We start from the raw sequence: 23338 nt of genomic DNA, 5'->3' as shown, positions 1-23338 counted from the left end.
AGCCAAACAGAGGATGTGAGCACAGTGAGGCGGTGGGTGATGCATTTCAGCAGTAGCAGCACTGACTGTTGGCCACCTTCGCTGGTGCAGCTTTTTGCAAGCATGGCATGTGGACTCTTATTTATCACTGGTGGAAGTGCACAGCTGATGGTGGTGACTATGTTGAAAATGTTGTTCAGTCTCTGAGAATCTGCTCTATCAAATAATACTGTTGTGCTCTTTGTATCAGCTGTGGTTTACATGGAAATAAATAGAAGGCATTAGTTACGAAGTGACCTGCGTATGCATTAGTTAAGGTGTAGAGCAAAAACGTCATTCTTAGTCATTTGCTTAATTCTTGTTTTGGTGAATCTACTCATCCTTGTATTAGAAAAAGGAACCTGTCTCTTCACCATAGTTTCTAATTGGGCAACCTCTGAAAATGGAAAGAAGGTGCTTTTAGTTATTAAAGAGCTTCCTAAGAAGTGCTTTCATAGCATTAAGTAGAAGATTTTAATGCTAAGAAGTCATGATAATCCTTAGTCGTGGCTGCTTTAATTGCCTTTTAAAAGCTTCAAAAATCTTGAGCTTACATTAATATTTGGAAATTGCTTGCTTCATTATTCTTGTTATGTGTCTACTATAGTATGTTTGGAACCAGACACAGTCTTTCTTTATGTAAGTAAGACATTTCCTATCAGATGTGACTCAGAAGCATTTATATTATACTGATACCATCTACTTCTCGCTAGGTAGTACTGCACAAAGGGGCAGAATCTGAGGGGTCTTGTGGCTGATTTCTGTGGATGTATTTGGATGAAATGATCCAAGTCTTAAGATTTTTGTAGTCAAGCACACATACTTAGCTGTCATTTTGTTTGCTGGCTGTGCATCATTCTTACTGAGTGTATGAATCTTAATATACATGAGGTTTGGTGGAAGGGTGTTGAATCCCTTTTAGTAGTATATCCAGCTCATTCATTGCAAAGATTTTGTGATGTTGATCTAAAGTTGCAGATTAAAAGCATAGTTGCCTTATTTCTTATCAATAGTGAAGCTGTTCTAAAAGTAGGATTAACTTTGGTGGACTTTGCCACAGATTTCCTTGATGCAGAATGAGCAAGCGCGTTGCAAGCTGGCATATCACTTACTTTGTACATACACAGCAGTCATCAAGAGATATTTAAAATACCAAGGAACTTAGAGTACAGTATTTAAAGTAGGTCATGTGCTTCACTAATTTCAGAAATTGAAGTTGTTGCTTCTGCTGACTTAAGCAAATTGGGCATCTGTAAGTGGAGAATAATCAATTGTAAGAAGCATAAGTGGTTTGTTTAGCTGTGGATAGCAGCCAAGATACAGACTGTTCTAGGTAAGAGTTCTATGTTTAGACATGAAACTTAAGAAGAAAAAAATCGCCTAGAATATTGTGCTAAAAAACTCAAATGCATGTCTGCAGAAAGTAGCAATTCATTCCTTAATCTGGATGATTCTCAGGATAAAAATGTCACCCACTGACGTTTGTTGATATTTGCTGAATGTTTACGGAGACCAAACAGTGATGTGAGCACAGTGAGGGGGTGGGTGGTGCATTTCAGCAGGGGTGACAGCAGCATGAAAGACAACCCACGTTCCAGACGGCCATGCAGATGTTTGTGAGTGCAGCGTGCAGGCTCCCTCTTGTTTGTCACTGGTGAAAATGCATAGCTAATGGTGTTGACTGTGTTGAGGTAGGGTGTTTTGTAGCTGAGAATTTGCTCTGTCAAGTAGTGTTCTTATCCTCTTTGTAGTTGTTTTATTTCCATGGAAACTACATAGGAGGCATTACTTCTGGAGTGACCTGTGTACTTCTGCTTGGAAAATGGAATAGCATACTATCAGTTATCTGTTGTGTCAGTGCTAGGAGTGATGATGGTCCATTATACTTGTCTGGCTTAATTGCTTGATGGTCCTAGTTTTATCCAGGAGAGTCAGAACTTTGACAATACACAGTGCTATACCATGAGGCTTGACAGTGAATTCCAGTTGGCTTTTTGGCATTCAACTTCTGAGTATGTGTTGCAGTGCAATAGGAAGTTAATTGAACTGGCTTCTAGCTGTCACTTCCTAGTGTGAAACTAGCTTCCTAGCTGCTGTCCCCAGGATATTTTTTGCAGTTCGTAGTCTGCTTCAGAGTCTTTGACAGAGATTTGCAAGAAGCGTGAATGGAAATACAGGCTGTAGGTTTGAATACCTCTATTCAATCATACAAATATAGCTTACTTTAAAAGTTTAAAAACAAACACAAACCAGCAACCAACAACAACAACAAAAACCCACATCGTTTACAAGCAACATTTCATATTGGTGAAGGTCTGGTAAAGTAGTAGTGTCTTGTACATTAGTGTCTTAAGGAATGGTTGGTGTAAATTCAGTAACCTAAGGACTTTCTTCTGTTTTTAAAATAGAAATTATGGAGAAATCAGGTGAAGAAGGAATGCCTGATCTTGCTCATGTTATTCGTATTTTATCTGCGGAGAATATTCCTAATTTACCACCAGGAGGTGGTTTAGCTGGCAAGTAAGTACAGTACTGGAATTGCTTGAACTATTTCACTGCAACAGATTTTGCTTCAAGTTGGTTCTGCTGTGAGAAGTTCTCTAACCAATACTTAACTTACTGTGGGTTAAGATATCTTTGAGGGCTTGTCAAATCCTTGCATCTGTGGGATCTGGTTGACTTTGCTTACCTGATACATCTTCCAGGGCATGTTGGTGGGCATGCTGAATTAAGCGTGGAGTTTCCTTCTTGACAAACTCTGACTATGCAGCTGGAACTTCTGAAGGTGTAAAGTGATAAAGCATGGGGAGGAGAAGATGAGAATGTTTTGCCTTGCCCAGTCTTTACAAATTATGAGTTAGTGTTAATTTCCTACATTATATGGAAAATGTGCAAAGACACCAAGAATAGGCTTCATCTTAAGAGACAGGCTAAAGGTAGAACATGTGAATGTTCTGAAATAGTTAATTGTTGTACTCAAACTTCCAAGTTCTCTTTTGAAACACTTGTGAACTCTCTTATCATTATGCTCACGCTTTTAAAAACTTCTCTTTTTTAGGCGTAATATTATTGAAGCTGTGTACAGTAGACTGAATCCACACAGAGAGACTGAGGGGGTAAGTTTCCCTTTTGATTGCTCATTTGTTAATGGGAACATCAAGCTGGTGTCATACACTAAGCAAATCGTACATCACTGCTAAGATCATACAAAATATGTATTGGAGCACAGAGTTTCATTTTGAGCTTGTTTTGAATGCATCTGATAGAAAAGAATTTTTACCTTGAGGATATCAAACTAGCTGATTAATACTTTTTTAGTCAAGCCTGTGAGGCAACAGTGTAGGATTGTTTGTTTTTGTTTTTTTTTTTTTAAAGATAGTTTATTACTGTTGAATTATCATATTCATTTTTCATAGAGTGTAGAAAATTTTGGAACACTGATAACAAGACTAATGCTACTTTTGGGATAGCTAAGGAAAATATATACTCTGTGTGCAGTGGCCTAAGAACAGTTTAAATTGATTTCTGTTTTCAGTTCTGATTTCTGAAAAGATTTGTATTTGTCTGCCCCGTTCCTAGTAGGTTGTTTAGAATATTTATGTGGCAATATGGTTTGTGGTAACTTCAAACCTGTTTTTTGGGTTCTTCATAATGTAGTATAGCAAGTAATTCATAACAGTTGTAGTTAAACTTGTTGAAAAAACATTTGGGGGATTGCTTGAAGAACAATTGGTACTTTGTAAAGGATTTGAAAAGGTCACTGTTGTTACACCTGCTGTCTTCTGTACAGTTTCTGTGAATCAATGTGTGAAGATAGAATAAGTCTTCTAGTAAATTCTTCATCAGGTTTTTTTCTTCCTCTTTCTCTGGAGGTGGCCACAAGATCCTCAGTCATGTGGTCATTACAGGCAGTGGTGTTGGAGAGGAGTCATCTTTATAGTAAAATACTTTGAAATGGGTTATTGCATATTCACAGTCTCAAGGTGCACAACATTACCAGTTATCTTTGTGAATTTCCTAGCATTTTATTCTTTGACTACAGATTTTTGGTTTATTTATTCTTTAAGTTACAAAGTTTTTTTGTAGCATCTCTGTTTTGTTAAAGAACAAATACAGAAGAAATCTTTTTTTTTTTTTCATTAGGATTCACTTTTTTGTTGTTACTGTTCAAAATGGATGACAAGTATAGGTTTCTCTTTTAAGCTGTATCAAACTGTGCGACAGTACCCCCAGAACAAGCTAAGCAGTGGTTATACTGTTTGGCTGGCTGTCTTAGGATAATTGCAAAATGTTCTTTTTTTCAGCTTCTTTAGTTCTTCAGAAAACTGTGTGCTACTGCTGTTCATATTTAGCCTTAATATTATAATGTTGTTCCTGCTTGGGAGGGAAAGTTATTTACCAAAGTTCTTTTTTGTTTCATCTGATTTTGTTGTGATTTCTTAAAGTAAAAGTAAAGTTTATATAATGATGACTTTGTGGAAATGTTAGTTGCCGTAGTGATTTTGTGATGCATGTTTTCATAGTTCAAATTTAGTCCTTAATAGTCACGTATGTTTTCTGAGAGTCCTACTATGGAGGACAGCATCTTTTTTTGTATATTGACTCCCCCCGGGAAATTTTTTCACATCTGTTACAATTTAATAAAATGAGGTAACTGAAGTAAACATGAAAGTTACGTCCTCAGAATGGAATATAGCTTTGGCACTGATTACCTTTAAAAATCACTGTGTATTTGTTTGGAGTCTTTAATTTGGTTTCTTAAATGTGAAATCATCTTCTGTTGCTGCTGAGTGAAAATTTCAGCAACGATATGAATGATGTACTTTAGAAACACTACACTGGATGAAATTACAGATACCATTTTCCAGTCAGTACATTTTTATTTTGGTCGTAAGATATTCTGGTCCAGAGTCGTTTGGGAGGAGGATGCTGCCACTTGGTGAAGGCTACAATTCCTGTTTGTACTTTCCGAGCAAGTAGGAATCGTTTATCTCGCTGTCTTTGAGAGTGGGACCAACCCATCTCCAGTGTGACAGAAACACAACTGCTATGATTGTCTGATTCAGTCCTTGGTTCTAGGTATCAGGTAGAGGTCCGTTAGTATCTAAACTGGCTGTTTAAGGAGGGAGCAAAAAAGGGAAGGAAGCTGTAGAGTTATGCAACGCCTTTGTATTGTGATAATGTTGCTACACATCTTATTTAAACAGGAAGAGAAGGTAGGAAGGAAACATACAGCACCGTACCAATGATGAAAGACTGGGATCTAAGTAATGCTTCTGTATGAAGCAAGAGTAGTTCTTAATATTCCTAATTCTTAATACTAAAAATTACAAACTGGGGATAAAAGCTTTGAATCTGCAGAGCATGAAGGTGCACTGACTTAAGCTTGAGGACCGTACTTTGTGTGTATCTAATAGCATACTTATCTGTTAGAGTGCGGGTGTAATGCTTAAGTGTGCTGGAACTAGCAACCATCTTAATCTGGTGATTTTTATATTAGGGCAGAAACTTTTTTCTTACCTTTACAAGCAATGAAGCACTTGTTAAAATACTCGTGCATTCAAGTAAACATTAAGAAAGGAAAAAACTAATCCAGAATGTGTGCAGTTTAAAAATGTGGCTTCCTTGTGAAGCATTTACTTTTCAGTGTTGAACAATTTCAGCTAATGACCCGATGTTATAATAGCTTGACAAATAAGTTATTAGAAAGTATATAAATCAAAACTGAGATATCTTTTTCTAGATCAGGTTTCTTTTAAGCTTGCACTACACAGATACCCATTAGTATTGTGCTTGGCTTAGACTTGTTTCTGCCACAGGAGCTTGTGATTCATGGAGTAGCTTCTTTCAGTTCTTCACATGTATGTTCTGTTCTGTTTATCTTGTGAGAATCTTTAACATAAGTAGGTATTGTGTAGAGTGAGTGACTAATGAGAATAAAGAATCATTACTGTGGCAGCATTCAGAGATTGCAGCTTTGCTTCAGGGTTTAGCAGTCATTAGAAATTTTACCCACTGTGCAAGTATTGGACAGATTTGGGGGCTGAAGAGAGCCTTCCATTGGGCTTGCAAACAGCAACTCTGCTGGTTTCTCAGCCGAGAGGCTTCTGATACAGCTGTGGTGACTTGTACTCTTGACTTCACGTGAAATCATAGAAATTTCTTACATAGTTTATGCTCCTACTGCCTGGTGCAGTTAGGCTGCTTGGAGGTATGTGTAATTTAGAAATGAGAAGTAACTTTAGAAAGTTACTGACTGTGCCAGGAGTTTCATTGACCTTTTTTTGAAGCCAGCTTTGTGTTTGAGTCCCTTGCCTGACATAAGTTGTTTCTTTCTGGCTTTTATTTTACTTTCTGGCACTTTGTTGAAGCAAATGATGTTATTAAGGGCTGTGACAGATTGCTTTTGAAAATGCCAAAATGCCAAAAATTTACATGCTTAAACACTGTAAATTTAGTGTTACTAATATATAGTAGGCTTTTATATACTAATAATCGAAATGTGTGTAACTTGTGTAAGAATTTAATGCTTGTGTTAAATACAGCTGTACTGATGCACTAAGTCCAGTTAGAACATGAAGGAAGACAAGTGCTAACTTACACAGTTGTCTTATCTTAGCTTTCAGAGAATTTAGGGGACCTGTTCTAGCCAGGCATCATTAGCAAGAAATATATGTAGTAATGTATCCATATTGCAAGATACATAGAAGAGATGGTTTCTATCCTACTGTCATATGAGGAGGTTTTTGTCCTCAAGTGCTGAGGGAGATGTGGTAAGTGCAAAGGAGATCAACATCAGGCATGTTACACACAAGTGAAAATACTAAGCTCAGTCTCCCAAAAGAACTGTGAAAAATCAGAGTATTGTGAAATTAGTGCTTGTTTGCTAATGTCAACCTTGGAGCAGAACTGAGGAATTACACAATTTAGATATTCTCCAAACATTCAAAAGAAATAATTCCTCATCTATACGGCCTTATTTAATAATAGCTAGATAGATACATTTAACTTTTTTTCTGTGAAAATCTAAGAAATTGAATATATCTGTAGTCTCATCTTGGTACTCTGATTTTTCACCAACTTGGTGAGTCTCATTGCATTAGAAATACCTTCTTTAATTTGTTTCTCCTCAATGGGCTCTTGAAGATTTCTCTGACTGTGAAAACACTAGCACATGAGAGCTGCAGCATGTGAAACAGACCAGAAAAACACAGTGGAACTACATCTCTACTTAGGAAATAAATTAGGCTTAGAATGGCATTATACACAGCAATGCCCATTTTTTGCTGAAATTGTCCCCTTTTAACCTACACGTTGCTAATCATTCTTAGTGCTTGTATTCTAGTAACAGTGCAGAATCAAAAACTCTTCTTGAACCCCAGATACTGTCTTAGCACTGTTGTTAAGTTGTAAATGAGCAACTGCAATACTTTGTTCAGTTTGTGAAGCTTTTGGACTAGATAACAATAAAATGAGGTCAGCATTAAAAGAGAGCAGTCTGGATTTTGCCTCCGTTGCAAAATCTGCCAGCTTTGAGTGATCTAGTTCCATTTGTCTAGTTTGATAACCTGCTAGATATTAATAATTGAGAATGTGCTATTCCCTTAAAGTGACACCACTGCTTTTAGCACTTGGAAGTTTAAACATGTGGCAGATGTACAAGTCCATTGCAGAAAGCAGAGACGCACAGCAGTGACAGACTTTTCATTGAAGGCCTGTAGCCAAATAGGTGCTTTGCGGAAGAGACCTATAATCTTTAATCAGTGCTTCTTATTTAGTTGTTGTTGGGTTTTTTTGGCTGTATGTTGCTAAATTTGACTTTCAGTGACTGTTCCACTGGTTAATTTTTCTGTGTAATACACATATCACACATCTGCCCAAATCACTATCTTGCATTCTTCAAACACCCCCATTCCTGCTGCTATAAGTAGCTGATTGTTTTTTTTTTTTCTTGGCACCATCAGGCATGCAAAAAACAGTCTTTAACATAGGATTGTTTTAAAGTTTGGAGCATTTATTCTGATGTGATGCTTCAGTTAAACTGTTTGCAGTAAGGAGGAGTTGCCTATTCTTTTTAGTATGTTTTTCACAGAACTGCCTTGCCATTGGCTGTGAGAAATACACAATTAAAGATATTGACCTGTTGGCTAAAGAAGCTTAAATATTCACGTTTTGTACTGTCTGACAGCTGATCACAGTTGTGGAGAACATCAAACTGTGCACGGGGAGACAGTCTGAATAAAGTTTACTGGGAGGAGGTAGCATTTGACACTGTCCAGCTCAAAGCAAATTGAAATGGTTGACAATGCTGTTCTGAAAAGTATCACTTTTTAACTGTTGTATAAAATGAACGTGTTCTGAGATGTTGCTTATAAGGTGGGGTTTTTTTGTACTCGTGTTAGAATGAAGCTGATGTTTTTTTCAGTCAGAAAAAGTTTTTTTTTTTAATGTGTTTCTAAAATATCCTAGTTTAACTGCTGATTTTTTTGGGGTCTTGAATCTTAAAAAAAGGACCCTGGAGAAGCGGAGGAAAGTGGAACACAGGGAAAATTTGTGGAAGCGCTCAGGCAAATAAGAATAAATCATAGGGGGAACTACCGCCACCTTCTGGAAGAGATGCTGACTAGTTACAGGCTAGCTAAGATGCAGGGAGAAGAGTGCACTGCTGAATCAGCTGCAGCTTCTGCTTCAGATAATCATGCTGGACCCAGTGACCCTGTGCCACACAGCCCCACAGAATCTGGGAGTCGCCTTGCTGAAATGCAGAGCTCAAGTGAAGATTCAGGGATGAATGAGATGAGCGATAAACAGACGTGATGTCTTTGTTTTTCGTAGCAAATTTGATGCTTCTCTTGGCATATTTTCTTTTGTTTATATCTCAACATTTGTCACATCTATCGTAGAAGTCTGTTTGTTTTCAGTTTCAGTTATTTGTACAGATTGTTGACATAAATATATTTTTTTTCCTTAGAAGTTGGAAGACTATTGTATATTACAGTAGTTGCATTTTATGTTCTATAGCAGCCAGTTAAGTTCCGTGTGAGATTTTGCTTTTAAATCCTGTGACCCCCAGCAATAGGAACCTAATATGCTAATGCAAAAATAAACTAATCCATAAGCATTTAAGTATGTTCTCAGAGAACATTTTGATGGTATGCTTGCTCATTGTAAAATAATTCCCATCTGAATGGTATCTTTTGTGCACATGGTTTGAATTTTATGAATACTTCCATCCTTTTCCCCAGCATCATAACTGCATGTTTGTATTTGAATTGTGTATAGTTTATATTACAACTAAATTACAAAGCCTACGATGTCTTAGTTTGCCACTTTTTCTTCCTGAAATGTGTATGTTTTTTCCATTTTAGATTGTATGCACTGTTCATGCTTATTTTTTAGATGACTGTATTCTTATTTTCCAGGTTGTAGCATAACGTATAACTAGAAATGAAAATGTACTTAGAAGTAGTTCGTAGTTTCAAGTTCTAAGAGTTTGTGTTGAAGTGAAAATAAAGAATATGCTGTGGAATAATATCTGTATGCATATTGACTCTTTTAAGCAAGTAATAAACTTACTTTGAAATGCTGTCTTTCTGCTATTGAAACTTCTCATAGCTTCTCCTTTTAACTCACCATGATGTTCATTAGTTTCTACAAATATTTCAGTAATTTTGAGTTTGACACACTCATCCGTGATCCTCAGTTTGGGCAACATTTCTCAAGTTCAAGTTAAACATCAATAACACAAATGAACAAACAAGTAGTTCTACTTAGGTTTTACCTTCTACCAAGTCTTTTACTTGTCTTTTGGTGTACGACACATGCATTTGGGTAGGTCATGGATGATAGTGGGAGTTTACAGTGGTGATGACTAATCTGCTAACCAGTTATATCTGGAAGTGCTGTGTCAGTAGTCAGTCTGTAACATGACAATTGCATAAGGGCATCATTGTTCAACATAGGCACAGATTTCACTGCCTCAGTGGAACAGAGCCTGAGGGAATATACGACGAACCAGGGAAATCTTAGAAGTTTTAGTACTCTTTAGACTTCTTTTTTTTTTTTTTACTCTGTAGAGGCAGTGGTGCCTATTGACAGCTGTGATGTAGTGTGGCTTTGGGTCATGTTTAAGTCCTTATATTATAGCGGTTTTACTGGGTTCATGTCTCATAGAAGTGAATTTTCTCGTGTAGTTGAAGAGCAGAGCATGTCTGTGTGTGGAATTTGGCAGGTATGAAAGAAGGGAAATGTCTTTTGATGCTAGTGTTCTAATTAATTGTGCCGCTTAAATCCAAAGTGCAACAAAATGTTTTCCTGTGTTTTGGTAAGAAGTAATATTTCTCCTCTTCTCTTCCTGTAGGGTGCTGGAGATCTAGAAGATCCGTGGTAGCCTTACAAATCTACTAAAATGCTTTTGATTCTGAAAGGGGGAAAAAACTTTTAAATCTGTTTTCTTCAATACAAGGGAAAATTTCTGGTGGATTTCCAACATTTTGTGAAATGGGCAGAAAGATATTAGAATTTTCCATCATTCGTTCATGTTTGTGTTTTCCGATATTGCCACTCTTAGCATTGCCTGTACTACAGTATTTTTACCAGCCTCAGGCATACTGATTACATCTGTAATGAACTTTGGCCCTAAAAAGGAAGGAAGGAGTGATGCTCTCAGCAGATCAGTGTATGTACCTGAGTTGCATGGGATTGTAGTTGTACTCTGAAGATACACTGTGGTTAAATGAAATTACAGCATACAAGCACGAGAGAGTACAAGTAATTCTGTGAGACGTTCCTTATTTCACTTTACCGAGTTGGAAGGCTTTGCAGCTCTGTGGCTTGGAAGTAATTTCAATTGGGCAATATGCTATCAGATGTGTATTATTATTATTATTATTATTATTATTTTTAATTTTCCAGTTTTACCTGTATTACCAGACCGTTAGGTTTCCCTGCGGTGTCCAAATTGTGATATGTTGCCTACTGCTTGCTTGGAGATAAGTGTATTTGGCAATAATATATGAAGATTCTAGGCATCTAAAAACAGTAAGAATTTTACGCATGTGTACAACACACCCTTACACTCTTGCTAGAGAAAATCTTTTAAAACCAAACTGATGAGTTTCTAGTTAGTAGTGATTTGTTTTGACATCTCTCACAGCTGCAGGTTTTTAAAAAAAAAAATGCTGAAAATTTGCCTTTATTATAATGTAAATTGTGATTATTTTTTTGTTCTATATGTGGTTTTTCTATAGTTTTTTGATTTTTTTTCAGCTTAAGATACAGACAGAAGTCTTGTGTAATATGGGTATAATTTTTAATTGTTTGCATTATTTTCAAAGTTCAAATTATCACTTTGAGATTACTATAAATACACTTAAAATTATCTATTTTAAATTAAGAAAATATTAGAGATATTTTCATGGGTTCAATGACCTTTCATTTTATAAGCAATGGGCATGGTACAGAGTGGCTGTCATGTAAGGTACTTGAAGATTCTTAGTTTAATTCTATTTTTGCAATAACCTTGACTTTTTCTTCTGACTTCTTTGAGTTGTGCATGTAATGAGTCCAGTAAATGCTGAAAATGGGGAAGAGTAAAGTATTTATCTAAAGTAAAAGCTATTGGGGAGGGGAAACAATGAATGTATCCATCTGTACATGATTTACATGCTGTGGATGCCTTGTAAACATTTTCCTATTTGTTTAAACTGTGTTTCAGCGAGGATGTAATTGCCCTTGTGTGTAGTTTTAAGCTAATGACAGCCATCAACTGGTTTTGTGTGAAATGGAATTCATGGTATTTTTCTGTAACTTTATCCCCATGGTGAGTCTGTATAAACCACATGCTCTTTCATAGCAGCGCCGAAGGCCAGCTTTCCCCATCATTTTGATTCACTGTGTACCTGATTTTTTTAAATTTTTTTTTTTTTTGGGTCTAGAGAAGATTATTGCCGCGATATATTTTATTTATTCATTAGATTTTAGCTTTGTAAGTTAAAGTGTTCTAAATGACGATGTTAACAGGTATTTGTCCCTTTACTGTTTTTTTGGGGGTTGTTAAAAGATAGGGAATGAAGAATGCAAAATGGTTTATTGTTCAGACTATCCGCTCTGGTCCAACCCTGTACTGATAGTACTTTCCCAGTATGATATTGTGATGTTTCATACAATACAGTGAACATAACCAACTTGTTATCTTCAATAAAGGATTGCTAAAACAGTGTGATACGCTTTATATTTTCTTGAGAAGGATTTGCCAAGAAAGTGCGAGTGTTCTTTATAAAAAGGATAGGGTTTGCAAGGTTTCTTTTCTGGTACAGCCTGGTGATGGATGTGTTATACAGGGAATGTGGTTCTTTGCTGCAGGAAGCCAAGAGTCTCTAAGTAGGCTTCTTTGTGGGTGACAGAACACTAAGATCGCTATTTAAAGTTGCTCTAGTAAATTCATCCCAAGTGCAGCTGAAATGAGTCTTATTCTGCCTACTGGGAACATTTGTTTAAAGTCTAAAAATTCAGCTTCAAATTGATCGTTCAGACAGTTTCCCTGCTGAAGTTCTGTCAAGATCTGAGGCTAGATCTAGAAAATTGTACTTGTAAGATGTTTTAGATAGAAGTAGTTGGTTGTATTGTGAATACCTCACTTTAATTCTTTTTACTGATTTTTTTCTAGTTATTTTTACTTATAGTGGAGTTGTTTAGCTGGAGGGAAAAAAAGTGCCGACAGAATCCTCCATTGGTGACATTGCAGAAATATGTTTGAGCACTCGGCGTTGCTGTGCAGTGGGCACATGTAGGAACAAGCCATAGGTTTTTGGGTCTGCAGAGCGGTTCTTGGGATGCGTTTGTTGGATCTGCTTTTACAGCATAAACCTCGCATGGTGTCCTGCTGAACTGCAGTCTAAGCCTTGTTCTGATGTAGTGTGAGTTCTTGGACTCAAGCTCCAGTTCTGAGAATGCTTATATGTGCGATATTTTTGCCCTGATATGTATTGCCTCCCATAAATGAAAGGGTTTGTACTTTCTGTAAGTATTTATTGTATAGAAGTGGAGCATGCACGTAAGTTGATTTCCAAAGGGAAGGGCCGCGGCGCATGCAGCTCAGTGAAATGTCAGTCAAGACTTCTGTTTGCTCTTTGAAGAGGTGCCGCCTTCAATTGGTGCCTGCACCACGTTTCTAATTCTGATCGTGCTGCCACTGTTTAGATTTCAGCAGCCGGGGGGGGGAGAAAAAGCAACAGCATTCTTTTAGGCTGTGTGTTCTTAGCATGAGAAATCCAAGATGTTTGATCAAATTTGTTTGTGGATTTTACTATATGCCCCAACTTGTCAATTTTAACATTTGGTTTAAAACTATGTTTTCCTAATTATATTGCCATCTGCTAACTAACGTGATTGTGTGTAATGCTGAGAGTAGGAAGTGTCACTTCCACCGCAGGTCATTCCGATGTGTCAAATTCATCTTGCATCTCCATTTCTGTGAATACTCCTGTACTGCAGACAAAACAGTCTGTGTCACTTCTGAAATCTGCTGTCTGATCATCTTGAGCAAAATAAAAACTTAACTGATTATCATTAACGTGTTAAATGGAATAGGGAATAAAGAAATAAATGCAAATGCAAGTGTTGTAATCTTGACCTCAGCAGGTTTTTACGAGAGATTGAGTACAAACTCAAACGAATGAATCTTCATATGTTTTTTCCAAGCCTGTGTGCAAACTGTCGTGGGACTTGACCAAAACATCTGTGCTGCTTATGCTGCCTGTGTGAATTATGCTGTTATTTAGATGGAGTTAAAAAAAAAAAAAAAGTGTACATGTGAAATAGATATCAATTTTTGAACACATCACAGGCTAAGAACCTAGCTTTACAAGGCTTCTTTCTTTCTTCTGTAAGGCCTTGTAATTCTGTTGAATATTAATAGATATTTTCTACCCCAATATATAGAAATCTGTGTGTTTGTATGTATATTTAATTTGTTCCATGGCAAATGTAACCATGAGCCATGAAACTGCTCAGATGCAGTGCGATTCTGCACATCAGAAGTTGGTGTAAAGGATGAGGAAATTTGAAGGAACCGAGTAAAGATATTCCCAGTTTTCACTTTGTTTGGTTCTAGAAAATTGTGCTTTGAGTAAATGTATCAGTGTGCTGCAAACAAAAGCTAAAGCAAAAGCAACCCAAGTTATTCCTGAGGTTCATGCAAAAGAAACTGCCAAGCAGCTTTCTGATCTGTCAACAAATCCAAGTTTTGTTGGTGTAAACAGGAAAATTTTAGATTTAAGGATTGTCTACTGCAGACATGTTGCTTTTCGGCTCTAAATTGAAAGGTTAAAAAGAAAGTTTGGAGAGAGTGCAATTGGTGCAAGTGAACAACTGCACGGGGTGCTCCCAGAGATGAATGCACTTTGGCAAGATCACACCGAAGTGAGCGGGTCACTGAAAGGTTGCACGTAAGTATGGAGCTAGCTCATGCACTTGAAACTGTGCGTGAGATCTTAAGCGTCTTTTATAACACTTCTGTCCATTTGACAGTTTAATCTTGCTGTGCTTTTGTGTTGGCTGTTGATGTGTAGGTCTGATTTAGCTTTGCTTTGCTTGTACTGACTTACATTCCCCCCACCCTGTGGCTGCTTTGCTGTCAACCAAAAGATAGGTAACTTCCACGTTGTAGCGTGACCAAGTCCTTTTGTGTTCAGTTGTTTGTGTGTGGTCATCTCTCATGTCCCGCATGGGCTTCGTTTACATTTATAATCTGTGCTGCTGCGCTTCTCTCTTCACATCTGAAAGGTGATGTTCACTTAGATACTTTATTTTTCTGTAAATCTCTTCTCTGCAGGGATGCCTGGGTTTAAAGTCTAGTTTGTATTACTGAGAGCTTTGTTCGGCACTGTTGAATACTCGCTTTTTCCTTATCCTCAAGTCATGAGAATAGTTTTCTAGAGGAAGAGCCCTTCTCCATCAATTTGATAACCTTTCTGTGAAAGTAACTTCCTGATAAAGGAGGACAACCACAGTGTAGCAAGAGAATGCAGACTGAATGCTTTCTGTGTCTAATTGAAATGTGGTGGTGTTTTCTCACCTATTGTGCCAAGTCCTGATGGCCTGATTTTCTGTTCTCTCAGACCTCTGGAATTTAAGGTGAGTTATAGAGAAGTTGAGGCTACATTGTAGTAATTTTTGGGATTGCAAGGATCCTGCTTTTGACCTTTACAAAGCTGGAAACAATCACGTTTGTAAGTGCCCTCCTCGAGTTCTTGGAAGTCCGTCTCATCTGTAAATATAAATACTGACTTCTGTGGCATTTTCAGGCAATGTTGGGATTCTGTTGGGTAGTTGAGAGAAACTTTCAAAAATAAGTGTTGGTTAAAATAAATTCTATGCCAAATTATGTAAGAAAAGGACTGAATGGGGCTTGCTTTTATTAGTTCTGTGAATAATCATTTTGTTATGGGCAAATGTACAAGATTTGATTTGTTGTTGTTAGGGTAACTGGAGAACGCTCTCCGAGTTTATTTTTTGTCCCTTATCTAGTGGTCATCTTCAGTTCGCGTACACATCTAAACTTAATGGTGCAGTAAAGATTTTGGCCTGGGCATGTAGAGCAAATAAATTTTTCCGGTGCGTTTGAGGCTATATTGCTTCAGCTCTGAGAGCAAGGAATGTGAACACCATAATAAAAACAAAATACTTTTTCTAGTGCTCCGAAATCTGTTTTTATTTTGGCAAGACGCAGTTGTAGGAAATATTCTGCTAGAGCAAACAGTGTGCGAGCTGGGTGAGAAGCCTGGTGTTTTACCACGGCTTTTCAGTCTCCTGGTCATGAACACCTTTTTCATAATGCTGTGTAACAAATTTTAGGGTGGGGACATACTTCAGATTCATCTTTAGATTCATCCACTCATCCTTATCTTAAAAGCATTCAGCACATACCATACTGTTGCTGAAGAGATGAGACTTATTTAACTTCCTGCTCAACTTTTTGTGGGGAAAAAAAATACGTATCCAACTGTGTAAGTAATTGCAGCAGTTCTTCTTAGGGGTAGATATGATATTTCAAGTGCTGCTCTGAGCTGAACAGAAAGACAACATTGTACATTAACACCAGAAAGGGCTCTGCTGGGTGAGTGCTCTTCTGACATCTGAGAAAGAAGGGAAGGGCTTCAACAGCTCCTCCTTTTTCATGCATATTTTTTTCATTTTATATATATATGTGTGTGTGTGTGTGTGTGTGTGTGTGTGTGTGTGTGTGTGTGTATATATATATTTAGATTCTTTCTTGTGTTGATTACTTAATGAAGCATACATCAGCTAGCTGATGAGACATTGACCAAAGGGACAGAAGGAAGGCTTTGTGGAAATTCAGCATCTCTAGTAAATAAAACTTCTAATCATAGAATCATTAGAGGTGGAAGGGACCTTTAAAAGCCATCTAGTCCCAGCCCCCTGCAATGAACAGGGACACCACAACTACCCAGGCCTGGATCCAGCTTTTCCTTGAAGTCTCCAGGGACGGGGTGTCAAACATCTCTGAGCAACCTGTTCCAGTGCCTCACCACCCTCACTGTAAAAGACTTTCTCCTTATAACCAATCTCAATGTGCCCTCTTAGAGTTGAAGCCATTTCCCCTTGTTCTATCACCACATCACCTTCACGTGGGGAAGTGGCAGCACTGAGAAGCAGCACAGCCCCTGCTGTGTGAGGATAGCTGAGGTCACTCAGGGCCAACACTGTGGGGTCAGCAGGAACTTCTGAAACTCCTTGACAGTTGACATCCTCTAGAACAGATGTGAAAGGTGGTGAAGAATGCAGAAATGGGTGAGTTGCCAACTGGAGAGGCATTGAACTGGAGTTCACCTTAAAATAAGATTTTCTATGGGTGTTTGACAGTAGTTTGACCCTCGGTAGGGGAAGGGCCCCAAAAAGAGTTGGCTGTGCATGCTGCAGTGCCATGAGCCAGGATTTGAGGGTGATTGTTCTCATTAGAAGTAGTGGGAGAAGGCAGCCAGGCTGATCACCCGTAGGGCAGGCGCTGGGTGCCTCCCTCTCAGAAAGCTCAACAGCATCGTGTGGGCCAGGCTGAAGGCAATTACAACAATTCTAATGCTATTAACCTTTAATCGTGTAGTCCATTAGTAGACTAAGAGCATTAAAAAAAAAAAAAAGACCACCAAACCATGGCATGGTGTCCTGTGCAATTAGGTTGTTCTGTTCTCCAGGACTTTGGGCTGCATAGTGATGGCAGAAGGCTCACGTGTGGCCAGGGAACCCCTGGGTGAAGGATGCCGTGTCAGAGATTTGTTTGTGGGGAGCGTCGCTCCTGATGTCTGCTCTCTTTGTCAAGGGAAGATTTTCTTAATGCCGGGTGAGAGGCAGCTTTAAAGGTCGGATGATTCATTGGTCTTGTGAGAGCTGCTGAGGAAATGTTGTCGGCTGTAGTGTTTGCCTTTTTGCATGGGTGTGAGGTGTGAGGTTGGCTGCGTTCTGTAAATAATAAGGCTATATTTAGAAGCAAAGTGCATTATGTCAGACCAGTTTTAGAAGTGACAAAACGTTTAATGAAAAAGCATTAAGCAAGAGAACTCTTTAAAAATAAATATCTTCCTACACTTAGCACATTAGGGTGCTTAATCACCTCTTTGTACGATCAATATGTATGGTATTGGGTAACCAGCAAGCTACTTGGCATTTGTACAGCATCAAACTGCAGACTCCTTAGTCAGCCCATGCATCAAAATAATTACATATAAGGAATACTTGTGGAAATTAACCCCTCCATCTTATAGAAATAACCATGGCAATCTGTGTGGAGATAGCAGCTATTACTGCCCACATGCGGGTTGGTTTTGTTTCCTTATCTAACGCTGAGGTAAACAGAGTATGAAGGGTTTTCTGTACTCTTTAATGCTTTTCAATGGGTTCTGTGAGCACGGTTGCATTGGCTGCTTGCTGCTGCTCAACTCTGAAATCTCTCAGGGAGGAACTGCTTTCAGAACTGCTTGAGAGCAAGCCAGAAGTATAATGCTGTGTACATAAAGTACATTTTAAAAAGTTAAACCACAGTGGAGATAGCTGGTGATCTCTCTCCCAAGGTGCAATTTACATTCTCCCTTTATCAAACAGTTTTATGATGAGCAATTCAAGGTGAAGAGGGGGAAAAATAGGCTTATAAACACCTGTGTGGTTTTATGCATGGTTAATATATAGCAGTTGTGCTACAAAGCAGTACAGCTGCTTATGTCAACTATTTGGTTGCAAAAAGCAAAGGTGTGGAGAGAGCTGAGATGTTCACCAAGACAGCTGCTTGTTCCCAGCACAGTTTATCTTCTATATTAATCTTAAAATACTCCCCCCATTTCTTTTTTTTTTTTTTTTATGTGCCCAGCAACCATGGGGAGCTTGAAGTAGTCCACACAAGTTCCATCTGTAGACAGCCTAGGGCTTGTGCATGGTTTCATCTCCTCCAGCAGAATAATCCTGTTTTCAGGGCACACTTGGCAATTAAGATGCAGTCTGTCCTACTTAAGGCATTAGGAAACATTTAGTATGATTTAGGAATTGCATTAGGACAACAGATGCTATTTTGAAGAAAGAGTTCACAAGTGGCAGGGTTTATGGAATGAACGCTTGCAGTTGTGCACCTGAAAAAGGTTTGAATTAAGAGAAGAAAACTGCAAGTCAGAATGCAGTGATGACTTCCAATTACTTCTGACTTGCTGAGTTGGCCTTTATCAGCTGTAAGAAGAATGCATGCTGAAGGTAACACCCTGTATCTTCAGATCAGACACGCATCTTGCAGGCAATTATCAACATTGTATTTTTTACTGGCTTTGAGAGAGATGGCTGAGAAACTTTAAATCTGAATTTCAGCTGCGCTTTGGGTGGTAGTTGCACCACTTGGGTGAACTGAGGATATCTGATCTTTGACTTTGAGTAAGCCATTAAGAGAACTTGAATTCTCTTCCTGTGTTCGATTGCTGGAGCACGCACGCAGATCTGTTGATTTGAGACCTAACTGCCACGTGCCTTGCTTTTTGTACTCCACAAAATGGAAATAAGAGGATTTGCTGTACAGGGGTGGACAGAAACATGCTGAAATGAATGTGAGGCATCACGTGTGTGAGTTGACTGAGAAGCTGCTTGGCTAAATACTGTGCCATGCACGCTGCCCACAGCCTGTCCCTGTCCCACTGCGCTGAGCTGGGAGGAGCAACCCATGCGATCCTGTGGTGACTGAGCAGCTTAGGAATGGAGATCTTTAATGAGCAAAACGGTTTTTGTATTGGGCTAAATCCATTCCCCAGTGTGGTTTGCTCCTCAGCCACCTGATATGATAGCTTACCTGCCATAAGGCAGGGACAAAGCGAAGTGGGAACAAGCAGCAGGGGGTGAGTTGGTGAGTTCCTTTAATTAGCATTAGATACCAGTAAGTTGAAAAGGAATCTGCATCCTAGGCAACGGCACGTGACCACAACTCACCCAGCAGCTCCTTAGGTGGAAAGGCAATGGGACGAGAGGGAGCATCCTCAAGTTGCTCCAGGGGAGGTTTGGATTGGATATTAGGAGAAACTTCTCAGGCAGAGTGGTCAGGACTGGCGCAGGATGCCCAGGGAGGTGGTAGAGTCACCATCCCTGGAGGTGTTCAAGAAACACGTAGGTGTGATAGTAGGGGATGTGATTTAGTGGGGAAATACTGATGATAGGAGATCTTAGGTATCTTTTCCAACCTTATGATGCACTGATTCTAAGTGATGTGGCTACGCTGTACTGTACAGGGGTGCCACTTGTGCCTGTGCAGTGCTGGATTGTGCCTGGACTGGGAGAGCTCTGGGTGCAGCAACCTGTAAGGTGCTGCTCATTGAAGTGTGTGTCTTATCAATGCTGTTGCTGCTGAGGTGCTTACCGTGGGCAGTGAGAGACCAAGCACAGCAGGCGTTGGATCTATTTTTCCTATTGAGTTTGTGCTGTTGAAGCTGCCAACAACTTGTTCTCAGTCAGTCTTTGCATTATTCATTAATGCTGAGATTGCATGAGGGGAAAGAAACCAGGATCAGTTTGCGAAGCTGCACATTATGGAAGAGAAATTTATGATGTTGAAGAGAGCAGCAGTAAACGTAACTTTGCAGTTAGCCCCAGAAACAGGCCTGCCACTGTGAAACACTGCTTTCTTGCAGTGTTATCTCACTGAAGATGCCTATTATGCAGAAGAGCCGGAGCACTTTGCCCTTTCTGTCTCTTGTGAACTTCGACCAGTTGGTCAGGGTTGTTTATAAAGCCAGACGCTAATTGTGCTGCTTCTCATTCCACGGAACAAAGGTATGCTGGCTCGCTGTAGTGAGCGTCCCTAGGAGGAGAGGCACGAAGTGAAATGGTCGACGAGGAGGCGAAGAGCTTACCGATGGAGCTGAGTGAGAAAGGAGGTGTGGAGAACAACGGGTTTGTTCAAAATGAGGCTTTTGATGACAGGGAGACCAACACCAGCAGCCAAGATGAAATACCAAAAACGTGTGCTGTTGACGTGAGCCCAGCAGCTGTGGCAGAGCCAGCCCTGCAGCCCTATGCGGGGATGCCAAAGGAGGTCCTGCTGAAGTTCTCCAGCCAAGCCCGGTACAGGGTCACCAGGGAGATTCTCTTCTGGCTCATCATCGCTGCTGCCGTCCTGCTCGTGTCTGCCACGATTGCCATCATTGCTCTGTCCCCAAAGTGCCTCCATTGGTGGCAAGATGGTCCTATCTACCAGGTCTACCCCCGTTCTTATAAGGACAGCAACATGGATGGGAACGGTGATCTGAAAGGTACGTAACTACGCAGGGCAGCTGTTGTCTGTGCGTGAGGTATGTGCATAAAAATAATTTTAAAAGTCACCTTATAGTTAAGCAGAAAAAGATGGGGATTTGAGAGTGGGGCACGAAAGCTGTCCTGATAAACACTGGCTGGTGAGCCACGCTGCCAATTATTAGATATCATCAGAAGCTTCTTGCTCAAGTTATCCTGTGCCTGGAGTTAGACCAAGCTTTTGGCAGTGGAGCTGAGAGCAAACAGGAACAGAACTGCTTTTATGGGAAAACATCTCTGCAAAACTATGGTCAGATGGGAGGATGGGTGCTGGGCACTTTGTCACACTGGTTTGGCTGCATCCCCCTGAGAAGTCAGAAAAATCAAACTGACAAAGTCAGAATGGGGCAAAGTGTTCCTTCTTTTCTTTATGGTCTTGGTGTTTCTGAGATCCTATTAGGAAAGCGTACCTGATACTGCTCAGGTATCAGCTGTGCTTCTAAAATGAATGTCTTAGCCCCATAGCATCTGAAGAATTTCTAGACCAAAAGCACTAGCTGTAGCAAAGTGTAGGAGACTTCCCAGCAGAAGGAAAAACTGGGATGCATTAAAACTTCCCTTTGGGTGATCGAAGGATTGATTGACTTTGAAACCAGAAAGTAATGATGTGGTTGTATTTCAATAAAGTACAGGTGTTTGTTTTCAGAAGTGAATGTTAAATACATTGCATGAAATTATGAGTATTTTAATACTGTGGATTAGAAGTGGCCTTCGGTCTGGTTTTTTTTTTTTAAATGATTATTATTTTCCTTTTTCCCTATAGAAGTGGCTTAGAATGGTTTCCATTCTGTGGTCTCCTGCTGTTCCTGAAGAAATTACAAGGTTGCCATGCTACCTGAGATTGGTGAAAACTGGGAGTGGTTATATAGCAAGGAGATCTTTGTTCCATCCTTGAGAGCCCGCAGCGAACTTAATTTAACAAAACCTATTTGTCGTTTGTAATCAGATGACGCCCTTTTCCTTTCAATAGGTATCCAAGAAAAGCTGGACCATATCACGCATTTAAATATAAAAACCATCTGGATCACATCTTTCTACAAGTCCCCCTTAAAAGAGTCTGGCTATGGAGCTGAAGACTTCTACGATATTGATCCCATGTTTGGATCAATGAGTGATTTTGAGGATCTTCTTGCATCCATACACGATCGAGGTAAGCTGTGATCAAAATAGCTCTGTTAAAAGGATGTTTGCTGTTATGATACAGGTGTGCCTTGTAGTTTTCAGAAGAAAGCAGAGATAGAATTACAAGATTGAGAGGGAGCATGCATTTCCTTCTTGCAGTTGTGTCCTTGGTTGGTGGCGCGTGTGCCTTAGACCAAATCCTTGCCCAGCCCTTGTGGCTGTTGGGCTGAATGGAAGAGAATTAGCTTTGCCAGTGCCAAAATGTTCAGGATTTCATTTTATAAATAAATAAATAACGTGATCCTTACCATAAAAGGCTTGATTAACAAATGTGTGTGTTTTAGGATTAAAGGTAATAATGGATTTGATACCAAACCACACCAGTGACAAGCACCATTGGTTCCAGCTCAGTCGCAATCGCACGGGGAAGTACACAGATTACTACATCTGGCAGGACTGCATGCAGGCAGGGGCGGCCATCACTGCTCCCAACAACTGGGTGAGTGTGGGCAGGGACACTCATAAATCACCCACTGGATTGCAGGTTGCCAGGTAAGCACCTGAAACACAATTGTCCTGTGGATGCGGGGCCATGGCCTCCAGCACTGAGAGCAGGGGCTGAGTGCCACAACATAAGGAGGACATAAAGCTGTTAGAGAGCGTCTGAGGGAGGGCTGTGAAGATGGTGAAGGTCTGCAGGGCGAGGTGTGTGAGGAGCAGCTGAGGTCCTAATCCTAAAACAAATGGTCCTACCTATGTTTCCCTCTCTATTTGTGGTAATAGCCAGCAAAAGTCTACTTAGAAGAATGAAGCAGTATTGAACATGAGAAATACGTGTGGCGAAAGCGTGACTGAAAAAGAAGGAACAGCTAACAGGAGAAGGAAATGAGAAACAAAACATTAAAATCAACCCTATTTGTTGCATTGATGAGGCATTTTGTGCCTTGTTATACGCTTGTAATGCATCACATTTTAAATTATACATGTGACTAAATGCTCAATTGAGAGTTCTGATGATTTTTCTTCCCCTTATTTGAACAGGTGAGTGTCTATGGGAATTCCAGCTGGCAGTATGATGATGTGAGGAAGCAGTGTTATTTTCATCAGTTTGGGAAAGAGCAGCCGGACTTAAATTTCCGCAACCTTGCCGTCCAACAAGAAATCCACGTAAGTGTGATTTGCTGCTGCACCAATAGCACAAATTTACAGTTCAATTGAAAGTAATTTGAAGATTAGAGTACACTAAAATGATTGAAACAGAACAGTGCGTAGACAAACATTGAGTTCGTAAGCAATGTTCAAGTTTCATCTTCTGATGCTTCCAACATGGAGGACAGCATCTGATGAAAGGATTGACATGGACAGCCAA

General features: G+C 39.5%; 2 protein-coding genes across 8 annotated transcripts in view; both read left to right on the top strand.

Moving 5' to 3' along the window:
* The window catches only part of PPM1B (protein phosphatase, Mg2+/Mn2+ dependent 1B), a 53783-nt gene extending 41545 nt beyond the window's left edge, over nt 1-12238 (top strand). For 6 of the 7 annotated variants that reach the window (XM_042831264.1, XM_042831111.1, XM_042831439.1 and 3 more), the window contains 3 exons: nt 2427-2538; nt 3077-3134; nt 8530-9550. In XM_042831264.1, the coding sequence (XP_042687198.1) occupies nt 2427-2538; nt 3077-3134; nt 8530-8835 (476 nt within the window). In that variant the 3' untranslated portion in view covers nt 8836-9550. Of the gene's footprint in view, nt 1-2426; nt 2539-3076; nt 3135-8529; nt 9551-10378 lie in introns of those variants that run through there. The other variant, XM_042831353.1, reaches the window with a different exon arrangement.
* A 6166-nt stretch (nt 12239-18404) lies between these two features.
* The window catches only part of SLC3A1 (solute carrier family 3 member 1), a 15936-nt gene continuing 11002 nt past the window's right edge, over nt 18405-23338 (top strand). The window contains exons 1-4 of the mRNA XM_042830911.1: nt 18405-20807; nt 21818-21997; nt 22314-22468; nt 23011-23136. Of these exons, the coding sequence (XP_042686845.1) occupies nt 20381-20807; nt 21818-21997; nt 22314-22468; nt 23011-23136 (888 nt within the window). The 5' untranslated portion in view covers nt 18405-20380. The remainder of the gene's footprint in view (nt 20808-21817; nt 21998-22313; nt 22469-23010; nt 23137-23338) is intronic.

Source organism: Centrocercus urophasianus, unplaced genomic scaffold (genome assembly GCF_019232065.1).
Source record: "Centrocercus urophasianus isolate 14NV4802_14NV808 unplaced genomic scaffold, USGS_Curo_1.0 seq_10, whole genome shotgun sequence".
Classification (NCBI taxonomy): Eukaryota; Metazoa; Chordata; class Aves; order Galliformes; family Phasianidae; genus Centrocercus; species Centrocercus urophasianus.
This window is presented reverse-complemented; position numbering and strand designations above follow the sequence as displayed.